This window comes from Camelina sativa, chromosome 9 (assembly GCF_030686135.1).
Source record: "Camelina sativa cultivar CO46 ecotype springtype chromosome 9, ASM3068613v1".
Lineage (NCBI taxonomy): Eukaryota > Viridiplantae > Streptophyta > Magnoliopsida > Brassicales > Brassicaceae > Camelina > Camelina sativa.
The window spans coordinates 42,597,833-42,621,033 of NC_141888.1; the positions used below are offsets into that span (position 1 = coordinate 42,597,833).

The window sequence follows — 23,201 nt, forward strand, 5'->3', positions numbered from 1 at the left end:
GATTGTTATACTAAAATAACGATTTTTACTTCGTTACACAAAATGATGGCTCTACCCCTATCTTACACTCCTTTGAAAGACCTAAAACCATACAAAAACGCTTGGCGTATTCAAGTCAAAATTCTCCACAGTTGGAAAATGAATACCGCTAAACTTGGTGAATCACTCGAACTAATTCTCGCTGACGAAACAGTATGTATTTTAAGTATAGATTTATTATTCTTTTGCTAATATATTAATGTGAATTCATTCTAAGAGTATTTTTTTTTGTTTTATATAGGGTGACAAAATAGGAGCTTCTATCAGAAAGGATCATATCAAAAAGTTTGAATCTGAATTGAAGCCTGGATCTTGGAAAGTTATATCAACTTTTGGTTTGAATCTCTGTACATCCTACTTGCGTCCTTCTCTTATTAAGTATAAGATTAGTACCAGATATGGTACCACAATTATTCCTTCTGAAAATGTATCTGATGATCATTACCTATCATTCACATCGTTTGATAGTATACTTGCTGGAAATCTTGACAAAAATCTCCTGCTAGGTAATTTCATAATACATATATTTTGTTACTAATTTACAAAGATGATTTTATTAATAGTTTTATTATTTATATTTACAGACGTTATTGGTCAAGTAGTCAGTTCTGGAGGTTTAGAAGAAATCACAAGTCGTAACAACATTACCAGGAAGAAAATTGAGTTTGAGATAAGAGACACTGAGTAATATTATAAATCTAAATATATATTTTTAGATTTTTTTTGTTCATAACAAAAATAATATATATATTTTCATGCTTATACGTTATACTATTTTAATATAATCTATGTCTGTTAAAATTCTTATTTAGGGATAAACGATTATCATGTACTCTATGGGAAACCTACGCTGAAGCTTTAGATCGTGCTATCAATGATTTAAGTGATGGAATGGTTATGTGTTTCCTACGCTTTGTTAAACAAAACAGCTATAAAGGTAACAGTACGCATAATATTTATACATTTAATTTCTAGGGCACAGAATATTTATCAAAAGTATTTTTAGAAAACATTTAACTACTGTATCATATTTATATTTCATTTCAGAAAAACGATACATTGAGAATGCTTTCGATTCTTCTATCTTGATGATCAATCCTCAGTTACCAGAGATGGAGGCTTTTCAGAACATGTAAATTCAAATAGCTAATTAGGGGAAATTATTAATCAACAATATGTTTCATTATGATTTACTATTCCTCTTTTTCATTTTAGTCTTCCTGCGGATCAATTGGCTTTAACAATTACCAATTCTGGTGGAAAGAGAGTTTATAACCCGTCTGGCTCCAAGAGTGGTCTTGACTTTCCTTTGCAAATGATTGCTGACGTACTTGCTGAAACAGAGGTATTTTACATTTATTAATAGTCTAACAATATATTAACATAATCTATTTTGGAAAATGTATGAGTTATAAGCTTAAGGATGTAATATTATTTTGATAGGTAGGAAAATGTAGAATCGCATGTACTATTTCAGCAATCGATACAGATTGGGGTTGGTTCTACATTAGCTGTCGAAAGTGTAATAAGAAGGTTGATAAAGAGGACCTGTCAATTAAAGTGGAAGATGTTAAGAAACCAAGCAAACCAAGGTGGAGGTGTGAAACCTGTAACGAGTGGGCCACGTTGATTGAGCCTAAGTAAGTCTTCTAATTATTTGTCATATATTTTGAAATATGAATATTTGTTGGTTTATCTATTAGATGATTAATTCCTCTTTAGGTACAAATTACATGTCCACGTTTGGGACAAGAGTGGTGAAACCAAAATTTTCATGTTTGATAGTTGGGCATAAAAAATTGTTGGTGTTTCCGCAGCTGAAATCCTAAATGGTTCATTTGAAGAGGTATATTTTTAAATTCCTTGGTTAGATTTTTAACAAAATATGGAATCATTCACAATATCGAATATGCAGATTACGGATCCTACTTTGATCCCTGATCAGATTAAGGCTGTGTGTGGGAAGACCTTTCAATTTCTGATATGTATTGGTGGGGACAATCTTTCTGGTGCTAATGATAGTTACAAGGTTGCTAATGTCTGGGAAGGCAATAAATTCATGGAAATTAGTAATGAAGCATCTGAAAATACTATTGACAGAATTAGTCTCACCTCTGAACAGGTTTGCCTTTTTTTATTAAATATAGTTTCTATATATCTATATAGTGCTATCAGAAACATCTAATGTATATACTTTTTTACGTGCAGGCATCACTGATGATTACTAATGGCACTGAGCCTTATGAAACTGATCATTCTACCAGTTCAACTCCTTCGTCGAAGCGCAAAACAGAAGCCACAGACCCAAACATTGATCAATCATCTACAAGCAAGAAAAAATGTTCCGATCAGTCTACTGATTTCACCGAATATAAAGGAGATTATCCTACCAAGGATTTGAATGAAGTCATTAGCTGTGAAGATGTTGATCACGGAAAAACATAGTCCTACTCCACGTTTGGTTTCCATTTATTTTCACATTTTTCCTTTGAACAATAAAAAACATTTTTAAATGCTTATTTTAAAACTTTGTTGGTTATTTATTTGGTTCAGTTTTTAATATTATTTTGCTTTGGTTATTTATATGGTATTTTTATTGTTTATAATTTATTTGTTCAAAACTTAATTTATTTTACTAGATATTTGACTGTTTAGTTTTTTTCTTTACTTTAGAATATTGTACTCAATTATTTAATTTAGAAATCTTCAATATAGTAAAATAAGGATCTCTTTCAACAGAGACATTGATGATGAATTAGACTTCTAAGAATCATAGTTTCAATGGAGTATATGATGATGAAATCTACTTTGAAGTAGCATCAGTTTCATCATGTATCTATAAATGTAAAAGAAATTTATACTGATTCTAATTTTTATTGCAGTACATGCGATTAGTAAAAACTGCAATTCAAGCAGACTGTCTAATTAGTATTAGTACAATATAAATATGAATTAATCTATTACAATGTATAGTTTCGATCAAATTTAACCATTGCATGTATGGATTATACACCAAACATAAATTTTTTGTTATTTTCAAAGTCTTCGCCTTGATTACTTCAATTTCGAACTGACAAAAAAAAAACCGACATAAATTTGTAAGTAACTTCCAATCACTTTTCATATTCCTCTTTTCTAGATATATATATATATATATATTTTTTTGTCAAATTTTTTTTGCAACTTCAAACTTCATTCACGATAAAACATTTACTATATATCTATTATCTAAAATATTCTAACCTCTCACCTTTCATCATCTTTCTTCTTTCTCCAAAATAATCAAGAACCAAACCAAAAAATGGTTGCATACATAGAGGATTTGAATCCATCAACAGATAGGTTGAGTGTTGCTGTTAATCAACTGAGTGTTGCAGTTGAATCCATCAACTGAGGCTCTGGATACCCGAAATAATCATAATGCAGCCTACCTACATTTGTTTGATCTTGGTTGATGAGAAGGTAACAATCCATTTATATCCTTCTTCTTAATATTTAAATCTGAAATTAGTTTTTATATATTTTAGGGAACAAGAATTCAAGCTAAACTCCGAAGTCAGCTTTACTTTGATCAGTACATAGATTTGTTGCAAGAAGGACGATGGTTTCTTCTTTACAAGTTCCAGGTTATTGAAAATCAGAATATTTACAGGAATTGTAACAATTCTTCTGAAATATTGATCACTAGGCAAACTCGCATCACTGGAATCCCTCCTAGATGTCCAGACAACTTTTTCCATCTAATAGATGCACTAACAGTTGAAAATGCCGCAGAAGATGAGAGAAATTGTTGTGTTGGTAATTTTATTTAAATATACTGTTTAACTTACAGTTTTAATAAAACATTATTTCCTTAGATTCATAGTTTTTTAAATTTCTTTGCTCTTTTCAATCAATTTCAGATTTGTGTGGAACGGTGGTAAGAGTAAATCTACCGCGTAAAATTGTTTTTCTGGAAAATGAAGTTGGATTCAATGGTCTGAAAGATGTTCTTCGCTTTACTGTAATTGACATCAAGTAAGTTAAAAGTTTATATATTTTTTAAAGAAGTACTACCTCATTTGATTTATATTTGCCATTGAAAATAATACATAGAAGAAACCACTGAAGTTGTCCATTGTTAATTTGTTTATTGTAAAGTAACGAACAGATTCAATGTATTGCCGTCGGTGATACATGTTCTGAATTTCGGGAAAAATGGGAACAATATGTTGCGAGTCCTTCCTATGCCAGTGAACCAGTATTGTGTCTGCTTATGTTTTGGAGAATCTCTGTCTTTGAAGGTACTAAGCAATATATTAGCATTTTGTACTAGATAAGCCAATAGATCAAATATAAGATTTGTCACTTACTTTTTTTTTTAAAGGTCACCGTTGTCTAATGTCTCAAATAAGATGTTCTAAACTTTTACTTGGTAACGAAGCAAGACCATTCACTACAGATCCTGCACTGTAAGTTCATCTATAACATCTATACTATGACAGATTATTAATATGGAATCATTACTATAAGCTGTTTTAACTATTGTGTTCCTTTATCTTTCGCAGTCTTTGTTTTCATGAATCATCAGACGATGAAGATTATAACGGCTCAGAAGAAGATGAGAGTGATTCTAATGATTCGGTGTAACCTTAAGATTGATCAAGTTTACTGTTAATTTCGTTAAAAACTTTCATTTGTTTTTTATTTGAATAAGTTCAGCTCTTTGTTATTTAGATTTTGGACCTATATTTGCGGATATTATGCCAATTACTCTTTTCAAATCTTGAAATTATGTTCAAATATATCTTTTTACCAAATTATGCATAATACCTTCAATTTCAAAGATTTTTTTTGTCAGAGTATAATTCATGATTGACATATGCATGCCATTAAAAATTTGAACATAATTTACGGTACATCTAAGACCAATGCATGCCATTTTTGAAACAGTAAGATTTCGATTCCCATTGTTTACCTTTTTTGTTTTCTCTAACTGTAATGATTACGTAATATTTATATTCCCAATAAGGGTATACGAATATTGTTAAAAAGATATCAAAGAATATAAGCGGTTATTATATATTTTGCATTATAAATATTTATTCTTAATTAATAAATCTAGAAAAGTTGTCAATATATTAACAAATCGTTGTAACGATTCATAAACGACGTGTATTGACTATAAAAGGTACCAATATTTGTCATTTTAGAAGTTACCTTCTATTATCTTTATCGATTCTTGACAAAAAAAAAACACCGATCACACAAAATGGCTATTTATGATAGAGTTAAGGATCTTCTCACATGGACATCAAGCCAGAAGATTCAAGTTAAGATCTTGAGGAAATGGAGGAAGGAGTCTGAGGAAGGTTCCACAATTCATCTAATCCTTTGTGATGTCTTCGTAAGTATCTATACATTATCTTAGTAAATTCATGACTGTTTGGGAAAATATAAAAAATTTGTTTTTTCATTAATTGTTACATTTTTTGAATATAGGGTGAAAAAATTGAAACAACAATTTCTCTGGAACTGTTCCAAATTTTCAACAATCAAATTGCTGATAATGATTGGAAGATTGTTTCCAATTTCTCGGTGTGTTACCATGAGAGACGTCTGAAGCACACTGATAATGATCATAAGATCATTTTCTCCAATGACACCATCGTGGAAAATTCAGAAGTTGTTTCCAACAATCACTTCTTTGAACTCCAAACTATTGACAGAGTGTTTGATGGATTTCATTCTGTCACACAACGTCCACTAGGTAAGTTTCAAATATTTTAACAAGTTATCTGAACTTAACTATATTTTGAAGGATCCGTAATATTAATCTAAGAAATATATTCCCGTTTTCTACCAGACATCATGGGCGAAGTGATCAATGTCGAATCAATGATCCATGCACATGATCCAAATGTGGAGGTTCCTAATGAGATTATGAGGATCTTACGGTTTTCAATCCGTGATTTGAGGTTCGTTAAAATTTTCACTAAAATCTTAGGTCAGTTTTATATCAAGCTTTTTTAATAGTATAGATATACTGAAACTATGTTTGATTGTTTCATAGTGGTATGGATATAAGCTGCGTGGCATATAATGAGACAGCCACCTTTTTTAACGACAATTGGTTGGCAACAGGATGTTACCATGTTGTTGCAGTATTGCAGTTTTGGCATGCCAAATATCCAAGTTGTGGTAATTAAATTATACTTTATATAGTTGTTATTCTAGATTTTTATGGATAGTAATTTTAATTTGTACGATTTTGATCAGTCGAATGTTTATACCACAATTTATAATAGGACAAGGAATCATTTGATTGGTTCTTAGAAAATATCTATAGTTATTGGACATAAGTATGTAGAGATTTGTTTGATTGAAACATAGTTTATATCTTTGGAATTAATAGGTAAACGAATTGAACTGTACTCTACCCCGTTGGTATCAAGGATTCATTTTAATCCTCCAATTGCAGAAGTCCAAGATTTCAAGATGAGGTGATTTGATCAATTTCAATTTTAATAAAAAAAAAAAAAAAATTATTGACTAATATGATCTAACTGAAATTATGCAGGCTAGAGTACCAAACTGCTGTAGATGGTGGAAGTGATTGAGAGATGCTGAAGATGGTGGAAGTGCGAAGAGATTGTTTTTAATTTGGTGTTTTAATAATGAAACTACGTTTGTCGTTTTTTTTTAATTTGTTGTCAAGACTTGAATCTAAGTTATAACTAAAAGATTTAGTAGTAAGTTAAAATGTTTCTCTTATTTTCAGTTTCATTTAATTCAAACTTATTGTTTTCTGTTATAATATTATAGAGTATATAACTAATAACTTATGGATATATAACTAAAAACCAAAATAACTTATTTTTAACAATTGAAAATATGTATAAATATAAGATGGATATATAACTAATAACCAATAGAACTTATATTAAACAATTTAAAATATGTATAAATAAACTAAACTTATAATTTAATTAAACTTATATTTAATTAAAATAGAAATTTCAAATGGAAGATTGTAACAAAATTATTTTTTCAAAAGAACTATATTAAAAAATACTTTGCCTTACTCAGATAAAACATTATTATGTATCTATCTATATTATACAAATAACTGAGTAAAAGAGGATGATGATTTGATTTCTATCATAATCAAATCTTCACAAAATCTGGGTAATGGACTGTGCATATTTATACAAATTTTTAACATTTAATATAAATAAATATAAAATAGGAGTGGAAGTATTTTTACGTTTCACATATGTACACGAAGAGACTTTTTCCATTCTCTTCCCTTCCAAAAACCCTATAACTATCCAAACACATTTCAGGAAAAAAAAAGAAAAAAAACCTTCAATCTCACCAAAAGCAAAATAAATTTTATATATATTAGAAAATGGTTATCAGTAGAATTGCTGATCTCAGTCCTGGAAGGACCGATTGGACGATCATCGTTAAGGTATTGAGTACTTGGAAGATACATGATTTTTTCGAAAAAAGGGTGATGCTCTTGGTGGATAAAGAGGTAAATCTCAACTTAGTATATTCTTTATATCCATTTTATATTTTCTTTTGGATGTTTGATTTAATGATAAGAGATGATAAGATAATTTTGATTTTGGACATGCAAGGGTCAAACGATTGAAGCGACTTTAATCCACGATCCGCGGTTGAAAAATGTTCCAAGATATATCTATGACGGTGAATGGTATCAAATTGATAAATTTAAAGTGATCTATCCAACTCTCAGAGAAAGAAACACAACACATCCTTACCAGATAAGAATTATCGAGGAATCTGAGATGATCACTTTAGCAGATGAGGGAGAGGGTGACTTCTATCGATTCAAAGACTTCTTAGACATTAAAAATGGCAGATCGTTAAATGGCTCATCTTTTGGTAAGTACATTCATTTAACCATATTTCCAATTCCAAAGATAATCATATTTACATATATTAATATTAACATATATTTATTTATATTATTACAATATAGATGTATGTGGATGTATAATCGATGTGGAGCATAAACCTAACGATAGTAGTGCCAACGGTTATGATGAAGTACTATTTACACTCATCAATGGCAGGTACTATTTTTTGTTTTAAAGTTTACACTATGTGTTGTTTTATCTCCATATGTTTTTATTGATTTTTACTACATCAATTACAATTATCATATTTAGATACTAAGAAGATAATAACTTTTGTTATATTTTTTTAATTGTGGAAATAATAGGAATGATAAACTCATGTGTTGTGCAAAAGGATTGTATGCTGACTATTTCATGTATTCTTGGAGATTAAAAGGATGCCATCTCACATACAAAACCGAACCAGTGTTTTGTGTTTTACGTTTTTGGAATGTTGGTGTTATTGGAGGTATGTCTCGATTTTAGACTTTACTCAACTATATTCTATGATCAAATTTAATTGAACATAGAAACAATGATAGGAAAACCATGCATTGTCAATCGCACTGGCTCATCCAGGATCTTCATAAAACCAAACTTTGCTGGCTTAGAAAATCACAAAACAAAGTAAGTTTTATTAATAAATATTTATAATTTCTTCTTAATATGTTGTGCTCAAAGATATGTTGTTCATATATCCAGCTCTGAATTTGCGGCGTCGTATTATATAAGGAACCTGATGGGACAGAATGATGAAGCCAATCGAACATTTGCATAAAGAGATCAAGGATAAAGTAGTTTCTTATAATTGAAATATATGCATCTTCCTTTTTATGTATTAATTTTTTGTATTATGTTCTTTACTTTGGTTGTACTCAGTATTTTACTTCTGTTTAGATAATTAACTTTGGCATGTTTTTATAGTCCACTTATTCAATTTCAATCGTCGAAACATCTAACTGTATAAGGAAATGCATATATGCATTATACTTATTACTTTCCACTATTGATTATAAAATCTACTAATTAACCAAATTATAGGGGAATTATATCAAAGAAACTAAATTAGGAATAAATATCTTTTTAATTACTATTGTAATTAAACGCAATCACAACAACTAACAAAATTATCTTTCTTCCTCTCATTCTCTACTTTTGGGCTGATTATAGTTTCAACTATCCGCAGTTTCTCTAAACATACTGTTAAATCAGTGACTATGAAACGCAGGAAAGATGAATGTGAGAACAAAACTCCTAAATCTCCACAATTTCCAAACTTAGAGAAGAAATTTCGGATAACTCCATCTTCTGAAAAGGAGAATCCACCACAACCATTTATTGGATCTAAAAATATAGTCCCTATTAAATCTGCATTTCGTGCAGTGTTGAAGGATATTACAAATACCACTGAAAATAATAAAGTGTTAGCAAATCTACACAACAGCCACAGAGAAGGTCAGCACATGAAAAAATGGGACAAAAATTCCTTTAACATCATCCACTTCAAGAAAAGAACTCCATGGTATGTAACTCTTTACTATATATAATATAGATTGTACATAATAATCTAATAACATAAATTCAAATCATTTTTTTATTGTTTGTCAGGTCCTGTTCATCCATCTCCTAAAAATATTGGATCTAATAATATAGTCCCTATCAGTTCTGTATACGTTCGTCTGTTTAAGGATTTAACAAAAAAAGGTTACAGTAATACAAGTGTTACTTTTCCTTTAGACCGATCACAAAGGATGTTACCATATGAAAATGATATCAGAATCAATAAACTAACACCATCGGCTTCAAGAAAAATCCTCCAAGGTATGTACCTCTTAATTATAGATTAGAGATAATTATTTAACTCCATTAATCCATATTATTTCTTATGTTGCTAAGGTTCTGGATATGCACCTCCTACCAATATTTATTTTGTAGATACCCCGTGCACACCTAATGTATGCATTTCTCCAATCCGGCGTTTGTCGTCTCTTACGAATGAAGCAAGGATTAGTCCATATTCAAAAGGTTATATTTACGTATAATCATATAATATTTTTGTTATTCACTGAATACTTTATAATTTAGTTCTAATACACATTCTTATCCTATGCAAAATATATATACAGGAAATGGATCAAATTTCTCTGAAATCATTGACACTCCAAGCAGAGATTCTGTAAATACTAATCAAGCAGGCAATATGAATAAAGGAGTTACCTTGGATGTCTATACTCAAAATACAACTCATTCGTTGCTACCAAGTATCATAGATCCAAGCCACGACATCAGTAAAAAACAACAAACTAGATTCGGTAAACAATTTTTTTACAAATTATTTAGGGTGATTATAGTAATCTATTCTACTCAAAATCTTGAAAAAGAGTTTATTTTACTAACCCCTATTTTTAAAAGCAGGCAAAGTATGTGTTTCTTCAACTTATCCTTCTGAGGATAACAATACCATCAGTAAATTCAGAGATTTAGACAACACATCTGATCAAGAAGAGAACTCGGAACTTGAGGATTTTGAAAGTGGTATAGTACAGGATTGTCTCTACTAATTTTCACTCAATAGTTATTGAATTCATTATATATATCTAATTAATGTTGTATAACAGATGATTCAGAAGCTGAATATGAACAACAAGTCTTTGATTGTAGTAGTCAAGAAGATGAACCTCATGACCCATCTGATGCTATTGAGTCTGACTCTGATTCAGAGCCGATTACACAAACCATTGAAGATAAACATAAAGAGGCTAAATGTCGTTATGATTTCCTAAACCTTTTTGATGAGGCTATTCAAAAGGTGTTTGGTAAACCTAATTCAACTGTGAAGGACAATATCAATTTGAAGGAGAAACAGAAGACGAAAAACACAAAAGACGGTATAGTTATCAGAATTTTCTTTTTTTTCTATATATATATCGGATACTGATTTTCAAACATAATTAATAAACTGTTTTTTTATAAATTCAGCTTATGAAGATGACGGTGATCCTGTCCACACATGTAAGGATTGTGGTGCTATTTTCTGGTATGGTGAAAGATTAAATCGGAGGAAGAATACAAAAACACCAATATACAGTGGATGCTGCATGCATGGACAAATTCAACTACCTACGTTTAAAGAATCTCCAGCTTTGCTTTTGTGGTTATTAACATCTGATGATGACTTAGCCAAACATTTCCGAGAAAATATCAGAGCTTATAACATGATATTCTCATTTACCTCTATAGGAGGTAAAGTTGATCGTTCAGTAAAGAAAGGTCGAGGTCCTTCTATGTTTGCTCTGCAAGGCGAAAATTATCATCTAATGGGTTCTTTGAAACCAAAACCTGGCGACTATCCAAAGTTTCAACAGTTATATATTGTTGATACTGAAAATGAAGTAGCAAACCGAATGAATATAATGAGGTAATTCTATATCCAAAATATTATTGGTAATATAGTTTTTCTTTTAATTAATTTACTGTATTTGATCCTTTCTAATACTAACTCTATTTTCAGTAAAGGTAAAGATGATGAGAATCCATCTGAAAAGAGAAAGTTCAAAAAGGAAATTGTTGAAAAACTGCAGAAGATGTTGAATGAAATAAATCCTTACGTACAGCATTTTCGTTATGCAAGAGATAGGTTTGCTTTGGAAAAAGAAAAAGCAAATTTCCATATGCGAATCGTCTCTACACGTGAGAAAGATGGCACCAAATATAATTTGCCTACTGCTTCTGAAGTTGTTGCATTGATACCTGGAGATTTCCATACCGAAATGAATAAGCGTGATATAGTGGTTGAAATGCAATCTGGTAAGTTGAAAAGGATTCATGAGTGTCATATATCTTATCTTGCTTTGCAATATCCTCTTTTATTTCCACTCGGTGAAGATGGATACACATTGGGTTTGAAAAAGAGGGTTAAAAAAGGATCAAAGAAGAAGAAGCGAAAGGATATAAGTATGAGGCAGTGGTACGCGTATAGGCTACACGAGAGGAAAGATGAGAAACATATATTATTCTGGTCTAAGCGTTTATTTCAGCAGTTCTTGGTTGATACGTATACTATGATTGAGTCTAATCGTCTCCGGTACCTAAAAAAAAACCAGAAGAAATTAAGGAGTTCAAACATAGAGGAGATTCAGCTCGCAGCGGATGAAGGAGAAGATGATCTCACAAATCGTGGTAACAGAGTTGTTATTCCACCTTCTTTCACCGGTGGACCAAGTTATATGAGGCAAAATTATTTGGATGCTATGGCTACATGTAAACATTTCGGTTTCCCAGACCTTTTTATAACCTTCACTTGCAATGCTAAGTGGCCAGAAATCACAAGATTCGTCAATCAGAGGAATTTGAAAGCTGATGATCGACCGGACATCATTTGCAGAATTTTTAAGCTGAAACTAGAGAAGTTTATGGATGATTTAACTAAGAAACATATATTGGGGAAAACAGTTTCAGGTAAATCTCTTCCATTAAAATCTTGAATTTTAAAATATTAAATCATTTTTAATTGAAAATGATTAAATTTATAAACATAATCTGTTTTGCAGCTATTTATCAGATTGAGTTTCAGAAAAGAGGTCTTCCTCATGCTCATATTATTGTTTGGATGGATAAAAAACATAAGTTCCCAACAGCCGATCATATTGACAAGATAATTTCTGCTGAAATTCCAGATAAAGATGAAGATCCAGAACTCTACGAAGTTGTCAAAGAATGTATGATTCATGGTCCCTGTGGAAGTGCGAATATGAACTCTCCGTGTATGGTTGGAGGAAAATGTTCAAAGTTCTATCCTAAGGAGTTTGTTGATACAACAAACTTAGACAGAGATGGATATCCAATTTATAGGAGGAGGGATGATGGTCGTTTTATAGAGAAGAATGGTTTCAAGTGCGACAATACATATGTCGTCCCATACAACAGAAAACTTTCTCTAAAGTACCGAGCTCACATTAACGTGGAATGGTGTAACCAAACTGGATCGGTCAAGTACTTATTTAAGTATGTGCACAAAGGTCAAGATCGTGTTACTGTATCTGTTGAGGCAGGTCAAGAAGAGGATGAAACAGAGTATACCTCCGACGGTGTCAATATTAACTCATCCAAAAAAAAGGATGATGTTCAAGATTTCTTTGACTGCAGGTTTATCTATCTAAAACATGTTTAAATAGTTCTATAAGATGATACCCCGTCAAATGAATTGAATGATATGAAATTTTTCCATTTTGCAGATATGTTTCCGCATGTGAAGCTTTCTGGAGGACGAATCAGTATCCTATACACTATAGAACAACACCTGTTGTCAAACTTACATTTCATGAGGAAGGAAAGCAACCTGTTTTCTACAAAGATGGCGACAAGCCAACTACCGTATTAAATCGCCCAACTCTTGATCACACGATGTTTACCGCTTGGTTTGAGTTGTGTCTAAGGGATGAGGAAGCAAGAAAGCTTACATATGAACAGATTCCAAATAAATACATCTATGATAAAAAGGAGAAAGAGTTTCGTCCGAGAGGTAGAACTGGTTTCTCTATTGGGCGAATCAATTATGTGCCACATAATTTAGAAGATTCATACCATCTTCGAATTCTCATAAACAGCAAAAAAGGTCCTACCAGTTTCAACGACATTAAAACTGTCAAAGGTGTTCTTTATAAAACCTATAAAGAGGCATGCTTCGCTCTAGGTTTGCTAGATGATGACAAAGAGTATATTGAAGGCATAAAGGAAGCTAATTTTTGGTGTTCATCAAAGTTTTGTCGTAGACTTTTTGTGATAATGCTTATATCTGAAAGTTTAACTTCTCCTAAAACTGTATGGGAAGAAACATGGAAAATCCTTTCAGAAGATATTGAGAGAAAAGAAAAACAGAGGAGACAACGTCCAGGTATATTTTTACTTCTATATCCACCAATAATTTGACTATATATTATTTATTAAATATATGATAGCTTATTTTCATTTCTCTAACCATATGAGTAAATATTGTTTTCGTTAGACTTTTGTTTGTCAGACACGGAAAACAAGAAATTGCTACTAAGAGAGTTACAGAAGCTAATGAAAAGAAATGGATGTTCATTGCAAAAATACAAGCTTATGCCACACATATCTCTTGAAGATGTAACATTGCCTAATCAGTTGATACTGGATGAACTCAACTACAACCGTGAGGATTTAGCAAAGAAACATGATGGTTGGAAAAAGATGCTAACAGAAGAACAGAAGAAGATCTATGATGAGATAATGGAAGCTGTAATCAATGACAAAGGTGGTGTATTTTTTTTATATGGATTTGGAGGAACAGGGAAAACATTTTTGTGGAAAGTATTGTCTGCTGCAATAAGATCAAACGGTCATATTGTTCTCAATTCGGCATCTAGCGGTATTGCCTCTCTACTACTGGAAGGAGGAAGAACAACTCACTCTAGGTTTGCCCTTCCTTTAAATCCAAATGAAACTTCTACTTGCAACATGTCAAGGAGCTCAGAACTTGGTGCGTTGGTTAAAGAAGCAAAGTTAATCATATGGGATGAAGCTCCAATGATGAGTAAATACTGCTTTGAGACATTAGACAGAAGCTTGAAAGATATTATGAGGAGTAAAGAAGACAAATTGTTCGGAGGAAAAGTTGTCCTTTTTGGAGGTGATTTCAGACAAATTCTTCCCGTTATTGTTGGCGCAGGAAGGGAAGCGATTGTCAATGCATCATTAAACTCTTCATACTTATGGAATCAGTGCAAAGTTTTAAGATTGACAAAGAATATGAGGTTGCTTCAAGACATTGGTAAACAAGAGGCCAGCGAGATAGAAGAGTTTTCTAAATGGATACTCACAGTTGGAGAAGGAAAAATTAATGAGCCTAATGATGGTGTGTGTGAAATAGATATCCCACAAGAGTTACTTATTCCAGAGGGTTCCTCTCCGTTAGAGTCAATCATTGAAGCTGTTTACGGAAAGAACTTTGCCACTCAAAAAGATCCTAAATTTTTCCAAGAACGAGCTATTCTTTGCCCTACGAATGAAGATGTCAATTCTATCAATGATGTCATGTTATCAAGTCTAAACGGTTAGTTCATCTTTATTCGTCCTTTAGTTATTTTTAGTAATCATACACACTTAATTCATCATATTATTTTATTTAGATTTTTTTTTTCTTATTTTTACAGCTGAAGAAAGAATTTATCTAAGTTCTGATTCAATTGACCCTCAAGATAAACGTGCTCTGAAAAATAAAGTTTACTCACCAGATTTTCTAAATACCATTAAGGTTTCGGGTATACCTTATCATAGGCTTCGTTTGAAAATAGGTTGTCCGATTATGTTAATGAGAAATATTGATCCGCATGGTGGTTTAATGAATGGTACAAGACTGCAGATCACCCAAATGGCGGACCATGTTTTGCAAGCTCGGATTTTAACTGGTACGCGAGTTGGTAAGATAGTTCTCATCCCTAGGATGTTGATATCACCATCAGATACTAGGTTGCCTTTCAAAATGCGCCGAAGACAGTTCCCAGTGTCAGTTGCTTTTGCAATGACTATCAATAAGAGTCAAGGTCAATCTCTGGAAAATGTTGGTATATACTTGCCTAGACCCGTTTTCTCCCATGGTCAGTTATATGTAGCAATGTCAAGAGTTAAATCAAAGTCTGGATTGAAGATGTTGATAACAGATGCTGAGGGAAAACCTCAAACAAAGACCACCAATGTTGTTTTTAAAGAAGTTTTCCAAAATCTTCACTAGAAAATGGAATGGTACTTACTCCCTAAATTCTAGGTATATTATAATTTTGTTTTATTAATATATATGTTACTAACTCTATATTTATTCTAATTTGCCCTACAGAGAAAATACAACACATGGTTGAATGGGTTAATGACGGAATATGGTACTTTCATGACTATATGAGTCATTTCTACTCTTACTATTATTTTTATTTTATTTTATTATTGTTTACTTTGGATATTAAACATTCATAAACACAAATTATTATTATTGTTTAGAATCTTAAAACACAAACCAACAAAACTATAGTCCGATATTGCTTTCTGCGTAATCCATTACGAACCTACTATCCGATATTGTCCAATATATACCCTCTAACATATCTACTATTCAATATACTCTTTGTCTGTCTGATTTTGTAAGCAGCTATATTATGCAAAGTATGAGATTATATAAAGCGACTGAATTAGTTTATTACCGATTACGTTTTTATTTTAACTTCGATAATAAGATAGATTACCTAACTCAGATAAGAAAAAGGTTAAAAAAATTTAATCCCGTGCTGTAGCACGGGTTATCCCCTAGTATCCATATTAACAATTAAGTCCCTCTGGTTTCTTTCTGTGATAATTTGGACACTTGTCTTCCAAAATCTTAAATGGGCCCTCAAAGCTAAAGAAAATTAATAAGCCTTGTCTGGTTAGGCCTTAGATTGTCGTGGTATTGTGTTTGTTCATATCTTTTATGAGTAAAATATGTTTAAATAAAATGACACAAAATTTAAGGGGATGTACTAAAACCATGATTTTGGAGGATTTTATAGGATTTAGGAAATTTGGAATTTTGCTAGATTTTAGGGAAGTTGATATGATTTATGATAAAATTCTTTCAAATCCCACCTAAAACTATGAGATTTGGATTTATGTATTTTTAACTAAACAAATCCACTCAAATCCTCTAGAATCCCTACAACTTATTAAAATCCAAATCCACAATCTGTTTTGAATAATAGTATTTTTTTTGAAGTAGATTTTTAAATCATCAGTTCAATAACAATGCATTTTAATGAATTTTTAAAAATCTATGTTTGAATAACATAAAATTTATAAATTTTACATAAATCATTTAAAATGTCAAGTTGAATACACCACCCTAATAGTATATATACTATTGAATAACATGTGTTTTAAATATATTTTGAAACAACACCACATAAAATACATACATAATCCAACAACACTAGATTTTTATGTTTTAATTAATTTAAACGCCACCTATTTAAAAATATATATCCAATTCCTTTAAAAACCAACATCCAATAATAACACAAGTTAAATCAAGCTTCAAACTTTAGAAGTCAGGAATTTTGCAGTTTTGGCATGAAAACGTAATTTTGTATTTCTATGTTTTTGGTGGAAAACGTAATTTTGTGGTTTTGGCGGGAAAATAAAATTTTGCGGTTTTAGCGAAAAAAATGAGATTTTACGTTTTTACCAATTATGGATGAGTTCCAAAAAAGCTCATCCAGAAATTCAGTTTTTGGATGAGTTTCCAAAACTCATCCAGATACTTAATCTGGTTCATTTCTTAATTGTCACTGAACGAACAATAACATGCATCTGCGTCATACTGCGAGCTTAGTGTTTCGACTTCTCAGCAACTCCAACGCCATCTTCATTCGTCGAATCTGCCAAAACAACAAAAAAAAAATGAAGAAGAAGAGGTTTCTATATATACTCCAGATAGAATGATTTCAAATGATTTTGCTATGACCCTATGATATGATCCATTCCATAAAGAGTACCTTCTTGATCAAGTTCCGGCCGGCAGAAGACAAAGTTGCTCTCATCAACGAAAGAGTAGCGAATCCTAGCTTGGAACTGTTTTGTCAAATTATCAGCGGGATCTTTCACTTGGAATGTCATGAGAAACATTACTCCAGCAGACATGTGAAAATTTGCATAGAGAACATGACTCCAGCTGTTTAAAACAAAGATAAAGAAAACCTTTTGACTGTAAGAATAGAGATCACAAACAAATCAGAAGTGCTCAGTTCTCACATTTTCTTGATTGTAGTTATCAATGGACTTCTGAGCCAGCCTCTTGAGTAAATCCAAATTGGTTTCTGGCTCCTCAACGAACTCATCATCATCAAAATCAACAGGATGGTAGTTGAAAAGGCAGCGGAACTTCGTAAAATCGATATCAAACCCCTAAAGATTAACAAACAATCAACTCACAAATTTTTGACAATTTTTAAAGCTGCATTAATAACCAAAAAAACCTGACTAGCTTCGATTTGTTCGTTCATCAGATCAGTTTCTTGCTCGGGTGTGAGCCGAGGCTCCTATTCCTCCGTTCGGGTGATATAGTAAGGTCTCAACCAGTCAGGGTCATCAGGTGTAAATAGTAAACATGCATCTTCGAGCCACCGAGTCCAGCCTTATACCCATATCAGAATCAAGTTGGATTCAAAAATCCAAACATTTACTTTAGAGAAACCAAGTTGGATTCGTCGTACCTTCAAATTGTTCACGCATTGCTTCTCACGTATCAAAATACAAAAGTGGCGTTGAAGAAGAGATAAACTGATCCATATCTTCACCCTAAAGTCCTTAAAATATATATAACTATTTCCCATAATTACATTTTAAGCTTCCATAATTCTATTGCTCTTTGTCTTTTGACTCATAGTTCAAGCTATACATTTATTCCCCCATAAGACGATATAGATATGAAAACCTAAAAATTTGTAATTTTGCGAAGAAAGTCAAATTTTTTTTTGTCTAAAATCCATTTTAACATTTATTTTCACCTCCTCCTTATCAGGCTAAGGGGATTCTTGACAAAGAAGAGTATCCAAAACATGATATACTCATCCACCAACCTATGCAACATGATAAGGAGGTCAAATCTTGGTTCCGCAACTTTAGAGCTAATAATAATATTATTATACAGTTTTTCTACGCCATACTTGGTTTTGCAAGTTTGGTGTTGATATGCTGCATTTATGAAATTTTAGCACCAAAACTCATTTTCACAATTTTGGCGTTTAACCTCAATTCCGTAATGTTTTGTGCTAAAAGTGTATATATATTTGTTGTTTGGGTTAAATATTATCCTTCAGACTTGGCTAAAACTCATATATAGGGCCATTGTGTAGGTAATTTCGGCAAATCTATGTCGCCACATGTACTCTAGTGTATGTGAAATACTTAACCATATTGCTTAAGCTAACTCTTGGTCCCTTAGCTCTATAGCCCGATCCTACAAAGTTATGACTCGGGGTTTTTTTTCTTTTCTTTTGGTCCCTTAAAGTGAAATCTGATAAACAAAACAGTGTCTACAAAAGAGAGGTCATGCCTATTACACGAATCTGATTAGAAAAGTTCAAAAGCAAGACCACTACACGAATCTGAATAGAAAGTTCAGTCATCATAACGATATCATATTATATTATTAAGAACAATTCTGCCATAGTATCTAACATTCCAAACACTACTTGTGCTCACCACCACCCAACCAGTGAATACTGCATAAGCTTCCTATGCCAATCTACAACAATCATGAACAGAAGACAACAGATTAAAAGAGAAGAATCGAGAGTAAAGAACCAAATCAACGATTCAAACAAGAATAAGAGATGCGTCAATGTAAACGACTGGTGTAGGTACCTTTTTTGTGTCTTGGCAGTTCCAACGCATTTGACTGACAAAAAAAACAATCAAATTATACCATTACAAAAGAGTGAAATGAAACATATATAAGATCATCATACCAAAAAAAAAACTGGCCTAATTAATGATCTATAGAGATGATTACTTAAGCGCGTTGAGAAAGAAGAGAGATTGTAAAATACCATTTTGTTTGGGTTTAGGTCTGGTTAATATGTACTGATCCTCATCCTCATAATAGTAGTAGACACTAGTTTGGAAGAGCTTGGGCAGGTTGTCGTAAGGATCTCTAACCTCAAAGGTAATGAAGAACATTAAACCAGAACACATGTAATAATTGGCTTTGACAATATTGAGAAATTCATATTCCGTAAACTGTGTGTTACAAAACAACAAAAACCAAAATTGTGGTTAGCAGAGAGATTAAACTAACTAGTATTTATTTATAAACAAGAGGGCAAAGAAAGACAAAAGAGAAGTTAAAAAAAGCAGACCCATTCATTGTTGTACTTGTTAAGGGATTTTTGAGACAGCCTCTTGAGTAACTCCCTAGTGGTCTCTGGCGGCTTAGCAAACTCTTTACTGTCGAAATTAACAGGCCGGTAATTGAAAACAGAGCGGAACTGTGTGAAATCGATGTCGAATCCCTAATTACAACAACACATAGAATCGACTAATCAACAAATCTCAAAATGGAAGTGATGAAAAAAAAAAAAAAAAAAAAAAAAAAGGACAAGAAGAGGAAGCCAGAACCTTGCTCTTCCTGATTTGTCTTTTTATCAAAAAAAACTCTTGCAGTGTCGTGTACTTGGGCTCTTTCTTCTCGTCCCATCGAATATGCGGAGGAATCAGATTCTTAGGAAAAGAACCAAACTCATAACTCAGAGACACAGGTCCCAGCTTAATCAAATAAAAATGTGGAATCTCACCTGAGAGACAAGACAAAGCTTTATCAGAGTCAGGGGGGGGCTAATATATAAAACACAAAACGCTAAAGTTTAACCAAACAAAAAAAAGTTGGATTCTTACCGTCTACGTTAACCTCCCCCATCGCTCCTCACGGATCTAGAGTTTTTTTTTTTTTTTTGCCTTCAACAGAAGAACCCTAGTTTCCAATTTCTCCCCTCTTTCTTCTGGAACCCTCGATTAAATAAAACAACACACAACCCTCTTTCCTTTGCTTTGTATCTATACTATTAAAGCAGAGTACTCTCTAGAGTAAAAATGGACCATGACTTGGTTTTGGTAGGTTTTTCATTAAAAATGATTAGAGAATCACAAAATTTAATCTAATTAACCTATAGTTTCGATTTTGACAAATGACGAAAATGCCCTCGGTCGATTACTTTAAAAAAAACGGGTCGGGACGCGGATCCTTAAAAAAACCGACAATAGAAGGAAAATAACCACCGGATCTGTTTGTGTTCGAGAATAATATTTTTCGGATCCAGTTTATTATTTAATTCAAGATTAGTTAATTAAGATCCCAAACAAACCCATTCGTTATAGGCAAACACTCTGATTTCATAAATTTTAATACCGAAGAATTTGAATATTTACTTAATTACCGAAACATATCATAACAAATATTAATTTAAAAGGAAATTTTTCTGATTCAGTTAAAATCTTATAAAACGAATATTCAAGTTACCATATTTTGTTTAATTCCTTGATTTCCGATGTTACAATTATGAACTAATCTTTTACGATCAAATTTTCAAAGGAATATTTGTTTATCAGTTGTAACGAATCAAGCAAGTAAATATATTTTGCGTATATTCCTGATATCAAATCTTAACTTATAAGTGATAACCTAAATCAATGAATTATAACTATAAATATATTGAGAACTTTCTATTGGATTGTTATACTAAAATAACGATTTTTACTTCGTTACACAAAATGATGGCTCTACCCCTATCTTACACTCCTTTGAAAGACCTAAAACCATACAAAAACGCTTGGCGTATTCAAGTCAAAATTCTCCACAGTTGGAAAATGAATACCGCTAAACTTGGTGAATCACTCGAACTAATTCTCGCTGACGAAACAGTATGTATTTTAAGTATAGATTTATTATTCTTTTGCTAATATATTAATGTGAATTCATTCTAAGAGTATTTTTTTTTGTTTTATATAGGGTGACAAAATAGGAGCTTCTATCAGAAAGGATCATATCAAAAAGTTTGAATCTGAATTGAAGCCTGGATCTTGGAAAGTTATATCAACTTTTGGTTTGAATCTCTGTACATCCTACTTGCGTCCTTCTCTTATTAAGTATAAGATTAGTACCAGATATGGTACCACAATTATTCCTTCTGAAAATGTATCTGATGATCATTACCTATCATTCACATCGTTTGATAGTATACTTGCTGGAAATCTTGACAAAAATCTCCTGCTAGGTAATTTCATAATACATATATTTTGTTACTAATTTACAAAGATGATTTTATTAATAGTTTTATTATTTATATTTACAGACGTTATTGGTCAAGTAGTCAGTTCTGGAGGTTTAGAAGAAATCACAAGTCGTAACAACATTACCAGGAAGAAAATTGAGTTTGAGATAAGAGACACTGAGTAATATTATAAATCTAAATATATATTTTTAGATTTTTTTTGTTCATAACAAAAATAATATATATATTTTCATGCTTATACGTTATACTATTTTAATATAATCTATGTCTGTTAAAATTCTTATTTAGGGATAAACGATTATCATGTACTCTATGGGAAACCTACGCTGAAGCTTTAGATCGTGCTATCAATGATTTAAGTGATGGAATGGTTATGTGTTTCCTACGCTTTGTTAAACAAAACAGCTATAAAGGTAACAGTACGCATAATATTTATACATTTAATTTCTAGGGCACAGAATATTTATCAAAAGTATTTTTAGAAAACATTTAACTACTGTATCATATTTATATTTCATTTCAGAAAAACGATACATTGAGAATGCTTTCGATTCTTCTATCTTGATGATCAATCCTCAGTTACCAGAGATGGAGGCTTTTCAGAACATGTAAATTCAAATAGCTAATTAGGGGAAATTATTAATCAACAATATGTTTCATTATGATTTACTATTCCTCTTTTTCATTTTAGTCTTCCTGCGGATCAATTGGCTTTAACAATTACCAATTCTGGTGGAAAGAGAGTTTATAACCCGTCTGGCTCCAAGAGTGGTCTTGACTTTCCTTTGCAAATGATTGCTGACGTACTTGCTGAAACAGAGGTATTTTACATTTATTAATAGTCTAACAATATATTAACATAATCTATTTTGGAAAATGTATGAGTTATAAGCTTAAGGATGTAATATTATTTTGATAGGTAGGAAAATGTAGAATCGCATGTACTATTTCAGCAATCGATACAGATTGGGGTTGGTTCTACATTAGCTGTCGAAAGTGTAATAAGAAGGTTGATAAAGAGGACCTGTCAATTAAAGTGGAAGATGTTAAGAAACCAAGCAAACCAAGGTGGAGGTGTGAAACCTGTAACGAGTGGGCCACGTTGATTGAGCCTAAGTAAGTCTTCTAATTATTTGTCATATATTTTGAAATATGAATATTTGTTGGTTTATCTATTAGATGATTAATTCCTCTTTAGGTACAAATTACATGTCCACGTTTGGGACAAGAGTGGTGAAACCAAAATTTTCATGTTTGATAGTTGGGCATAAAAAATTGTTGGTGTTTCCGCAGCTGAAATCCTAAATGGTTCATTTGAAGAGGTATATTTTTAAATTCCTTGGTTAGATTTTTAACAAAATATGGAATCATTCACAATATCGAATATGCAGATTACGGATCCTACTTTGATCCCTGATCAGATTAA

General features: G+C 31.8%; 6 protein-coding genes and 1 pseudogene across 6 annotated transcripts; 5 read left to right on the forward strand and 2 right to left on the reverse strand.

Moving 5' to 3' along the window:
• Nucleotides 1–138: 138 nt before the first annotated feature.
• On the forward strand, nt 139–1,402 carry LOC147939397 (uncharacterized). The gene is made up of 6 exons (XM_087465941.1): nt 139–192; nt 281–545; nt 624–723; nt 852–976; nt 1,087–1,171; nt 1,255–1,402. Exons 1-6 carry the CDS (start codon nt 139–141, stop codon nt 1,400–1,402), a joined length of 777 nt encoding a protein of 258 aa, XP_087322067.1.
• Nucleotides 1,403–3,434: 2,032 nt separating this feature from the next.
• On the forward strand, nt 3,435–4,768 carry LOC147939398 (uncharacterized). Its single transcript, XM_087464206.1, has 6 exons — nt 3,435–3,501; nt 3,567–3,837; nt 3,942–4,056; nt 4,180–4,322; nt 4,406–4,490; nt 4,587–4,768. The coding sequence occupies exons 1-6, from the start codon at nt 3,460–3,462 to the stop codon at nt 4,666–4,668; spliced, it is 738 nt and encodes a 245-aa protein (XP_087320332.1). The 5' UTR covers nt 3,435–3,459; the 3' UTR covers nt 4,669–4,768.
• Nucleotides 4,769–5,290: 522 nt separating this feature from the next.
• Nucleotides 5,291–6,638, forward strand: LOC147939399 (uncharacterized). The gene is made up of 6 exons (XM_087465942.1): nt 5,291–5,425; nt 5,521–5,788; nt 5,885–5,996; nt 6,092–6,219; nt 6,434–6,521; nt 6,599–6,638. The coding sequence occupies exons 1-6, from the start codon at nt 5,291–5,293 to the stop codon at nt 6,636–6,638; spliced, it is 771 nt and encodes a 256-aa protein (XP_087322068.1).
• Nucleotides 6,639–7,429: 791 nt separating this feature from the next.
• On the forward strand, nt 7,430–15,696 carry LOC147939400 (uncharacterized). Its single transcript, XM_087465943.1, has 15 exons — nt 7,430–7,558; nt 7,665–7,932; nt 8,030–8,123; nt 8,273–8,415; nt 9,117–9,401; nt 9,555–9,767; nt 10,362–10,481; nt 10,565–10,834; nt 10,926–11,364; nt 11,458–12,404; nt 12,497–13,091; nt 13,181–13,833; nt 13,996–14,223; nt 14,359–15,018; nt 15,119–15,696. Exons 1-15 carry the CDS (start codon nt 7,430–7,432, stop codon nt 15,694–15,696), a joined length of 5,622 nt encoding a protein of 1,873 aa, XP_087322069.1.
• Nucleotides 15,697–17,315: 1,619 nt separating this feature from the next.
• Nucleotides 17,316–18,218, reverse strand: LOC147939401 (uncharacterized; annotated as a pseudogene).
• An 804-nt stretch (nt 18,219–19,022) lies between these two features.
• LOC147939402 (uncharacterized) lies at nt 19,023–20,522 on the reverse strand. Its single transcript, XM_087467350.1, has 6 exons — nt 20,382–20,522; nt 20,106–20,281; nt 19,847–19,999; nt 19,538–19,727; nt 19,353–19,386; nt 19,023–19,233 (listed from the first exon to the last, which is right to left on the reverse strand). The coding sequence occupies exons 1-6, from the start codon at nt 20,401–20,403 to the stop codon at nt 19,224–19,226; spliced, it is 585 nt and encodes a 194-aa protein (XP_087323476.1). The 5' UTR covers nt 20,404–20,522; the 3' UTR covers nt 19,023–19,223.
• An 828-nt stretch (nt 20,523–21,350) lies between these two features.
• On the forward strand, nt 21,351–22,614 carry LOC147939403 (uncharacterized). Its single transcript, XM_087465944.1, has 6 exons — nt 21,351–21,404; nt 21,493–21,757; nt 21,836–21,935; nt 22,064–22,188; nt 22,299–22,383; nt 22,467–22,614. The coding sequence occupies exons 1-6, from the start codon at nt 21,351–21,353 to the stop codon at nt 22,612–22,614; spliced, it is 777 nt and encodes a 258-aa protein (XP_087322070.1).
• Nucleotides 22,615–23,201: the final 587 nt, after the last annotated feature.

Coding starts and splice junctions, on each gene's coding strand:
- LOC147939397 (XM_087465941.1), top strand. CDS start 139: ATGAATACCGCTAAACTTGGTGAATCACTCGAACTAATTCTCGCTGAC. Junction 193..280: donor TAATTCTCGCTGACGAAACA/GTATGTATTTTA, acceptor TGTTTTATATAG/GGTGACAAAATAGGAGCTTC. Junction 724..851: donor TTTGAGATAAGAGACACTGA/GTAATATTATAA, acceptor ATTCTTATTTAG/GGATAAACGATTATCATGTA.
- LOC147939398 (XM_087464206.1), top strand. CDS start 3,460: ATGCAGCCTACCTACATTTGTTTGATCTTGGTTGATGAGAAG. Junction 3,838..3,941: donor TGAGAGAAATTGTTGTGTTG/GTAATTTTATTT, acceptor AATCAATTTCAG/ATTTGTGTGGAACGGTGGTA. Junction 4,323..4,405: donor GAGAATCTCTGTCTTTGAAG/GTACTAAGCAAT, acceptor TTTTTTTTAAAG/GTCACCGTTGTCTAATGTCT.
- LOC147939399 (XM_087465942.1), top strand. CDS start 5,291: ATGGCTATTTATGATAGAGTTAAGGATCTTCTCACATGGACATCAAGC. Junction 5,997..6,091: donor TTTTCAATCCGTGATTTGAG/GTTCGTTAAAAT, acceptor ATTGTTTCATAG/TGGTATGGATATAAGCTGCG. Junction 6,522..6,598: donor GTCCAAGATTTCAAGATGAG/GTGATTTGATCA, acceptor GAAATTATGCAG/GCTAGAGTACCAAACTGCTG.
- LOC147939400 (XM_087465943.1), top strand. CDS start 7,430: ATGGTTATCAGTAGAATTGCTGATCTCAGTCCTGGAAGGACCGATTGG. Junction 10,835..10,925: donor GACGAAAAACACAAAAGACG/GTATAGTTATCA, acceptor TTATAAATTCAG/CTTATGAAGATGACGGTGAT. Junction 12,405..12,496: donor ATTGGGGAAAACAGTTTCAG/GTAAATCTCTTC, acceptor TCTGTTTTGCAG/CTATTTATCAGATTGAGTTT.
- LOC147939402 (XM_087467350.1), bottom strand. CDS start 20,403: ATGGGGGAGGTTAACGTAGACG. Junction 20,282..20,381: donor GGGGGAGGTTAACGTAGACG/GTAAGAATCCAA, acceptor CTTGTCTCTCAG/GTGAGATTCCACATTTTTAT. Junction 19,387..19,537: donor ACCTAAACCCAAACAAAATG/GTATTTTACAAT, acceptor TTTTTTTGTCAG/TCAAATGCGTTGGAACTGCC.
- LOC147939403 (XM_087465944.1), top strand. CDS start 21,351: ATGAATACCGCTAAACTTGGTGAATCACTCGAACTAATTCTCGCTGAC. Junction 21,936..22,063: donor TTTGAGATAAGAGACACTGA/GTAATATTATAA, acceptor ATTCTTATTTAG/GGATAAACGATTATCATGTA. Junction 22,189..22,298: donor TAAACAAAACAGCTATAAAG/GTAACAGTACGC, acceptor ATTTCATTTCAG/AAAAACGATACATTGAGAAT.